General features: G+C 40.2%; 1 protein-coding gene across 1 annotated transcript; it reads left to right on the top strand.

Annotated features, from left to right (window-relative positions):
- The first annotated feature begins 2,910 nt into the window (after positions 1-2,910).
- Positions 2,911-3,783, top strand: LOC116054503 (insertion element IS630 uncharacterized 39 kDa protein-like). The gene is made up of 2 exons (XM_031306072.2): positions 2,911-3,183; positions 3,319-3,783. Exons 1-2 carry the CDS (start codon positions 2,974-2,976, stop codon positions 3,781-3,783), a joined length of 675 nt encoding a protein of 224 aa, XP_031161932.2. The 5' UTR covers positions 2,911-2,973.
- Positions 3,784-9,409: the final 5,626 nt, after the last annotated feature.

Genomic DNA, 9,409 nt, shown 5'->3' with positions numbered 1-9,409 from the left:
ACGCAAGGATGGTGGAAGTTTGCCAGAATTAAGGCTTTCTACAAACATATCTAACAGTGGTGATAAAAGCTTATTCTTAAAAATTTTATAGATGTCAATAGGCAGCCCATCTGGGCCAGGGGCCTTTCCCCCTTTCATTTTGTCAATTGCTTCAGAAATTTCAGCTGATGTGATAGGGGAATCTAGATCAGCTTTAGCTTCTTCACTAAGTGAAGGGAGCATTAACTGATCAAAAAAATCTTGAAGAGATTAATTAGTAACTAAACACTCTGATGAGTATAGCTGTGTGTAATATGATTTAAAAAGCGTATTAATTATTTGAGGGTCCGATGATTTGTCTCCATTAGCAGTCACAATCTCTGTGTTAATTCGTTCATTTTGTTGTGTATTTAAGCGCCATGCAAATAATTTCCCTGCCTTCTCTCCCTGATCATAATAGGTCTGCTTCAGTCTTATTAAGCCTACCAAGGCTTTATTGGTAGATAACGTGTTATACTTCTACCAGTTATTTCTAATTCAAGTTCCTTTATATCCCTTTCCAGCTTCAAAAACTCTAAATATTGTTTATTTGATTTATTTCTGGTATACCCCATCATTTGACCCTAATAAAAGCTTTGAAAGCTTCCCATCTTATTGAGGCAGATGTTTCTATTGTGTTCAACTGAAAATAGTCAAAGGCGCCAAAGGGTTTTTCTTTGGACAGCAGATGAAGCTGAGTAATTAAGCAATACGCTTGTAAATACAACCACTAACATTAGGAGCAAGCGATTTGGACATAAGAAAGTAATCAATGTGACTATAAGTATTATGTGTAGCTGAATGACAGGAAAACTCTTTCTTTGCTGGGTTTTCTACTCTCCAAATATCAATCAGGTTAAGCTCCTGCATAAACTGGTGAATTATTTTTCTACCCTAGATCTATGCCTGAAGAGCGGTCAAGATTGGGGTCAAGGGTGCAGTTAAAATCACCCCCAATTATTATGGCACCCTGTAGAGAAGAAATTGGTAAAAATACATTATTATAAAAGTTAGGGTCGTCATTATTAGGAACATATAAATTCACAAGGATCAAGTCTTGGTCTAATAACGAGGCTTGTATAATAATGAATCTGCCCACTGGATCCAAAACAGTCTTTTGTTTACGAAGAGGAACAGACTTATGAACTAGTACTGCAATTCCCCTGGCATGTGATGAAAAAGAGCATGAGATTACTTGACCTGGCCATCTTTTCTTTAAACAGCCTGTTTCATTAGAAAGCAGGGGTGTTTCTTGTAAGAAAACTATTTTTGGATGATATTGCTTGAGCCTATTCATAACTTGCTTCACTTTAACTAGTTTCCTTAGGCCTCTAACATTCCAGGAGATTATCTTAAGGTCTAAATTTCTATCTATGTATTAATACTGTGACTATGGCATGGCCCTGTCGATAACAATTTGCCTTTCCTGTGAAAAAATACACCTTAAAATTCAACAAAAAGAACATTAAAACACTCATAACAGCACAAAACACGTAGCCCTCCCCGCCGCCTGTGATCTAATTTACACAGATACCCCTCCCCACTTGTAGCGACTTGGTTATGTTCACTGATCCTTTAAAAGGAGCCAGAAAAAAAAGCAACAAAACGTTCTCACTAAGCTATATAGGTCAATCGCTCCGACCTGGTGAATATTAATGTCACCCAGCTCACCCTTGTGTCAAATGTGCAAGTGTAAACATCTAAATCAGATTTACTTATATTCAGGATAAACAGTCTTCAAACACTGTGGCAATGCTCTTAATTGTCCCTCTAAGAAATATATGTGTGTTTAGTATTGTGATAGCGTCCATAATGCCAGCCGTTGTTTACCCGTCTTTCTACTGACGAACACGCTGAATGAAGACTTCCACCTCCTCTGGCGTGTGGAACAGGTGTCTGCTGCCCTCGTGAAAGATCCTCATCTTTGCTGGAAATATAAGTCCAAAATCCAGGTCTAATTCCCAGAGTTTCTGCTTCACACCGTTATATTGTCTCCGTTGTTTCTGTACCTCCACAGAGAGGTCTGGAAAGAACATGACTTGGTGCTCCCGATACAGCACTTTTCCTTTTTGTCGAGCTGCTCTCATTACTCGAACTTTGTCTTGATAGTTACAGTTTTTCTCAATTGTTTACACACAATTACTGGTACTTGAGACACAATGAGCACAACATGTAACTCATACACCAACCCCCTGAACCAATTCTGCTAAACTACAAGCACAATTCCTGCTTTACACTCAAATTGCAGTTCTAAAACACACTTTTTTCAAAACACTACACACAATTTCTCTGCATTTGGCACAATTTTCATGCAGAAATCTCTTGTTTTCACAAGAAACACACTGACATTCAAATATGAACACTGACTCATCACATGGGCAAACACCTGTCACACAGTTTTACAATTAGCAATCAGAGCTTTAGCATAAAAGGGCAACAGGTGAGCTCTTCTGTTTTGGAGCAATGGATGCCAACATTGGAAACAGAGGCAGAGCCAGAGGAGTGAGAGTAAGAGGAGGACGGGGAGGACGAGGAAGGGGAAGGCCAAGGACCGTAATCTCTGATGAGATCCGAGCCACTTTGGTTGATCATGTGGTCAACCATGGTCTAACGATGAGGGAAGCTGGGCAAAGAGTACAGCCAAATTTGAGCAGGTACACTGTAGCATCCATCATCCGGACTTTCCGAAATGAGAATAGGTAAGAAATACTCTCACTAGAAAATTGCAGTACTACATATCAATACAGTACTCAGTGAGTACAGTAGTACAGTATTGCCTGTGGACTGTTCTGTAGGACTGTAAAAATAAAGTATGTTTCAAGTATTTGGGAAATGTATTTCTACTTATACGTATTTACAGTATTTTACTATTTGTTTGGCAGAACTGAAAGATTACCAACACAAGGTGGTCGGGAACATCTTCTGTCTCCTGAACAGGAAACTGAAATAATCAACATGGTCCTAGAAAATAACGCCATAACATTATGGCAAATACAAAGAAAAATACTAGAAAACAATGAGATGTTTCAAAACATTGATAGGGTAAGCTTATCAACACTGGACCGTGTCTTGCGCAGAAATAATCTGAGGATGAAGCAGGTCTACAGGGTGCCATTTGAACGCAATTCAGAAAGAGTCAAAGAATTGCGACATAACTATGTGCAAGTGAGTCCTATACAATCCCACAATTGATGCATACTCAACACTGTATAAATTATACATATTTCAGTATTGTAATCATAATGATTGTGCTCCACAATAGTGACCACTCATGTCTATTTCTGAACTTGTGTGTTTCAGAGAGTCCTTGAGCTAGAGGTGGCTGCAGTGGAGCACCAGTTCATCTTCATTGATGAGGTTGGATTCAACCTCACAAAAAGACAAAAGAGGGGAAGGAATATCATCGGCCAGCGTGCCATTGTTGAAGTCCCTGGCCAGCGCGGAGGGAACGTCACAATGTGTGCAGCGATTACCCACCAAGGCGTCCTCCTTCACCATGCTACCCTTGGCCCCTACAACACTGCCCATCTGATCACATTCCTGGACACCCTACACAACACCCTCATTCCACCAGATCAGGTAGATGGCCCAGAGCAGCTCAGGTATGTTGTCATTTGGGACAACGTAAGTTTCCACAGGGCTGCTCTGGTTCATAACTGGTTCACTGCCCACCCACGCTTTTTAGTTGTTTATCTCCCTCCATATTCGCCATCCCTCAATCCTATTGAGGAATTTTTTTTCTGCCTGGAGATGGAAAGTGTATGACAGAAATCCACAAACGCGTCTACCTCCTCTCCAAGCTATGGAAGACTCATGTGGAGATATAACAGCTGATGCTTTTCATGGCTGGAATCGCCATGCTAGGCCATATTTCCCCCGCTGCTTGGCCAGGGAAAACATTGCTTGTGATGTGGATGAGGTGCTGTGGCCAGACCCAAACAGAAGAGAGGATGCAGCATAGGTTTTTTTAATTTTTTTTTTTTTAATTACGGTATTATTTTATGTAACTGTATACAGTAAATTCTTCTGTTGTTTTGTATGTAGACCACTGTATGTTGGTTTGGATGTACACGGTCATTGTTTTTGTGGGAAAAATATAATATATAGTATTTGTGTTTTCTGAGTATAAGAACAATATTCTCAAATATTTTACAACACACTTATGTACTGTCTGTAGTAAGTGTTAACACTGAACCAAAAAAAGGCCTAAGTCATTCTGATGAATGGAGAAGTGTTTCCAGTGTTTTCCATTGAGCACATCAGTGTTGAACAGGTTCTTATAAATGTCTGTTCATATGATGGTTTGTGTGTGTCATTTGAAAACAAAATACCATTTTGAGAAGAAATAACATTGTTTAGAATGTAAAGTTTCATTTTGCAGGAGAATTGAGGGGTTTTGCCCATTGTGTGTGTGTGTGTGTGTTTTTTGATTTGTGTGTAGAGTTCTGAGAGTATGAGGCATGCTTTCAGAAAATGTGTGTAAACAATTGAGAAAAACTGTAAGAAACTTAATGATGAGTGTACGCGAAGGGCCGCTCGGCCTTGTCGTCCGGGCAGCCGGTGGGCACGTTCGATAATAACAGGACTCGGAAACGTGTCCGATCCGAAGATTTCCGGCAGCCAGGTTTGAAGGAATGCAATCGCGTCACCCCCTTCAGCTTTCTCGGGCAATCCAATCAGCCGTAGGTTCAATCTCCGGTGTCTTTTCTCGAGGTCATCAAGTTTTAGTGTTAGCTCTTGAACTTTCTTTTGAAGGGACTTTTCCTTGCCAGTTAGCGCTGAAATGTCATCTTCAGCCTTGCCAATGCGGGACTCTGCTGACATTAGCCTCTCTGAAAAAGCACCAATTGCTTCTTTTATCTCTTGGTTAGATGAGACGACTTCACGTAACTGAACAGAGAAGTCAGCTCTCATTAAATGAATGGCGGCTAAAATGCTAGCCCCAATGGCTTGGTGGCCTGCCTTAGTATCCTCTGAGTCTACCTCGCCATCCACCGAGGTGTGGTCCATGCTAGCATCATCATCATCGCCATCCGTTGTCATTTTAATCTGGTTGACTGTTTTCTTTCTCGGCATTTTTATTCACAACATGAACAAGAAGCTATTATTAAACTAAACTAGTTGGTTGAGGGTCGATTTGTCAAAATGGAAGTGCTAAATAGAACACACATGATCGGAGATCAAAAACCTGCCGCCTCTCAGGTAGACGCCATAACCGGAAGTCAGATATATTTTATAGATATTTAGTTAGTCTTTATTGTCCACCGGGGAAATTAGTTTTCACAGTCTGTACAGTAAAAACACCAGAATGCAATGCAGTTTGACTCTCTTGTTGTTAGCTAAGTGTACTATGGTGCACTGAAAACTATCACAAAATAAGTTCCAGACATGCACTGACTGTCACAGATTGATATCCAGTAGTGTAAATGACTGCCAGTAGAATAAATATTGACGTCTCTCAATGTGTCATTCATGTCCAGCCTGTATGAATCTCCTCTGTGCCTTTAAACCGCAGACCTGTCGGCCAGTCACACGGTGTATTGGCATGTCTGTAAATGAGCAGCATGTATCCCCCTGGGCCCTCTCAGGATATTGGGTAATGTCTGGATTCCTTGCGTTGTGGCCATGCAGCACGGTGCTGGCCGTCTGCTAAGGCAATTGTCACGGCGGTGAAAGATATTGGGATCGCTGCAGCCAAAATATGAAATAACGATGTGAATGGACTGCAGTTTTCCATCAGAGGCGACGTGCTGAATGTCTGCAATGAGAGGCCAAGCACTCTCAGGGCAGACATGTAATAAGAGCTGGAGTGTGTGTGTGTGTGTGTGTGTGTGTGTGTGTGTGTGTGTGTGTGTGTGTGTGTCTGAATTGGCAAATGAACAGAGGGTGTGAACTACTCCGCAGTTGTTGTATGAAAGCAGGAAAAGTCAAGCTGACCAATGTGTGTGTCAGCACATGTATTAGTGTGTGTGAGTATGTGAACAAGCACAAAACATGTTCAGGCCCACACACAGCATGTGTGTGTGTGTGTGTGTGTGTGTGTGTGTGTGTTTAAGATCATGGCTTATTGTTAACTCAGTAAAGCAGAGTGTGTGGAACTCTACTGGTGGGAGACTTAGACGTCAATCTCATATTTCCATCATGTTTTCAACATTGTTTTCATTAGTTTGAGGTTTAACTGGCGCTCTTTTATGCTGCCCTTAAATGGAACTCGTCTTGTAAATGATATGCTTGGCGTTCAAGTGGTGAAGTTGTGAGAACACGGCACGGCAACATTAATGTTACTGCCTGCGTCTAGAAGCCACAGCGGCTAACAATTTAGGAAGCTAGCGAGTAGGTAATGTAATGTCGAAAAAGTGCAAAGGCATGCCAGAGGAAAAACATGAGACTATTTGGAATATAACCATTTGCCTCAGACTCTATATGACTACAATTACAATATACAAACTCACCATGGACCCACATTCTCCATCTGAGAATGTTCTAACCATCTGAGCAAACTAGCCTGCTTTTGAGACTTTTTTCAATTTTTTTCTTTCAGAATTAAAGCAAGACAGAACTTACAAAATTGGACCAGTTTTGGATAGGCTACCTGGCTGTGTATGGTTTGTTGGGGCTGCGTATGTGTGTGTCCTTTCTGCTACAGACATGGAAAACAGCGCTATAAAGATGGAGACTTATGACGCGTTAATGGCCAAAAAAGCAGACTGCTTCGCTGGACAGTTAGCTTCTGTTGAGGGAAGTTAGCTTAAATGGTAGACACTAGACACCCTGCTTCGCATATGAGAGTTAGTGGATCCACTGAAAAATGAACATTTCTGAAAACATCAGCAAACACGACACAACTCGCAAACTTGGTGCTTTCAGAAAACATCCATTTTCATTACAAAAGTACTGTCTTGGAAGAGAATCAGATCCAGATTCTCAAATCGGCATACATTGTTTGAGAAAATGTCAGTACCAACACTTGAAGTCACTGTTTAAATGTTCATGCTCACATAATGTAGTGTGTATTGCTGTATCAAAGATGCAGCAGAAAGAGTGGGGACTATAGAAAGAGAAGCCCAGTGGAAGCTTTGCCAGCTGGCAGCATTAAACATTGCTGCAAGTTTATTAGCGAGTATCATCTTTCCAAGGGAAAATCCTTTATGAATATTTTACAAGACAGTTAAAATTCTTCAGAGTCCTTCAAGCACATCAGTTTCAGGGTAACTCATTGGCACGCTAAGAAACTGTTGACAGAGATATTTTGGAGTCAGTGTCTGTGTGTGTGGGGGGTAGCAGGCAGGTGCCTCAGGCCATGCAAACAAAGGTTGAAGACCACACTCTTAAAAAGCTGGCCTGTGTCAAAGGGTTTGACAGCTTGTCAGAAAGTTGCAAACTTAGCGCAACTGACATCTGCTGCCTTTTCGTTGTTCAGAAGTCTTTGAATTCCTTGAGATAACTGGCAATGTACACAAGATCTACAGATACGTCAACATACTGTAGATAGGATGGCACCCATTTAATCAGGCTGAGGGAAACAGATGGAATGCACTGAATGTACCAGATTGATGATATATAACAGCCTCTGTTATGTCATTATTCTCAACTCTATGCTGCTGTCATTCTTGTCAGGTGTCCAAGCTTCTCCCAGCATGCTTTTCTGAGCAGCTGATCAGGGTTTACATTAAGAAGACTGATGAGCCAAGTGTGGAGGCTGCCAGGAGGCACTTGGTCCAGTGGTGCATAAAGAAGGGCTTGCCAAACCCTCAGGCAATATTTAGATCTAGGTTGCTATATATAGGACAAGTACTGTGTGGGGCCCTCAGGCTGGAGGTTCTATTATCAATAACTAAGATAGTTTGGTCTATAGATCTAAGAAAATAGGAGAAAATGCCTGTAAGAATTTACTAACTGTTTCATCCCTTATCGCTGTCACATAAAACAAAAGAGCAAATCCTCACGTGAGAAGCTGGATCAAGACATTTTGGATTAAAAAAAATACTTGAATAATAATCATAAATATAGTAATCAAAACAGTTGCAGGTTTATTTTCTGTCCATTGACTAATCACTTCAGCTCCTTTGCAGTCTAGTGGCCTGCCTCAGTAATGACAAATCTCTCACTCTGAACCTCTCTTGTTAATACTCTAAACACTTTTCTGTCTTTATTTACAAGCATGGAGACACTGCAACACCGGAAGTCATCCCTGGGGGAAATATCCAGAACAATCCACCGGACGTTTCGGAAAATGGAGATTAAAACAAAAAAAAAGAGGATATTTGGAAGGATCTGTGCATAAACTGCCTCCAGACTGATGCACCTGAACACAGACAATGGCTGACTGCTATCAGCGACATTCAAATGATGGAGAAACTCACATATAGATTAAAAACTATGGAAGACTCATTTTCTAAAGGCTGGAATAAATGACAAATGTACTTGGCAAAATAAAAAGACGTAAGTGTAAAATATTGCTTGTATGTAATGTATAATGTTCCCCAACAGGCACTGTTCTCCCTTCATTTCTCGACTTCTATCCTTTACTCTCTATTGCTCTCTTTCCATCTTTAACTATACTTAAAAAAAGCAATAAAGAAAATGCAAATACTCCCTGATACTTATTGGTTATAATGATTGATTCTTTAAGGTGAGTATGAGCACAGTGTAGTACTAGACACCATTTCTCTCCAAAAACAAATGATTTCAGAGTACCAGGATACATTACTGCATGTTTGGGTCATATACTCAGTTTCTTTAGAGCCCTGTTCAACATTATACACATATCTTTGTTTTAGTTTGATCATTAAACACACTTTACAGTAAATGTCTTACACTCCTTTATGTCTTGGTTTGAAACTGAAGCATATTTTAGATAATTGTTTAATTGTTTGATAATTGTTTAGGCTTCTTTGTGTATTCTGTGTGTATTCCTTATAATCAGGGCAAGCTATAAACCACTACCCACATGGAGTGGAGTTAAAGTGAATATTTAGATTGTGGTTTAGGGCTTTCAAATATTTAGGGGTGTTTGGTTTTTATGTTAATCATGTGCATTGATGTGATCATGATTGATCTGATTAGATATTAAATGGTAAGCGCTGACTTGGGAAGCACTTTGTATTGCATAAAATGAAATAAGAATTATGATTACTATTGACATAATGATTGCTTTATACCAGGGTTCTTCAACGTTTTTTAAGCCAAGGACCCCTTAACTGAGAGAAAGACGGAGCAGGGACCCCCTACCTCTTATATTGTAAAAAAGTTAAGTTGCATATTAAACTAGGCCTGGGTGGCCTAAAGCCTTTATACATACAATACTAAGCTCTTAAAATAGCCTACTAATTGTTGGCATGATTTTATAAATCATGTTTTAATGTTAAACATACATGTGGCACAGTAAATC

The sequence above is a fragment of the Sander lucioperca genome, chromosome 20 (assembly GCF_008315115.2).
Source record: "Sander lucioperca isolate FBNREF2018 chromosome 20, SLUC_FBN_1.2, whole genome shotgun sequence".
Classification (NCBI taxonomy): domain Eukaryota; kingdom Metazoa; phylum Chordata; class Actinopteri; order Perciformes; family Percidae; genus Sander; species Sander lucioperca.
Note: the sequence above shows the minus strand (reverse complement) of the source record. Positions and strands in the feature narration are given on the sequence as shown.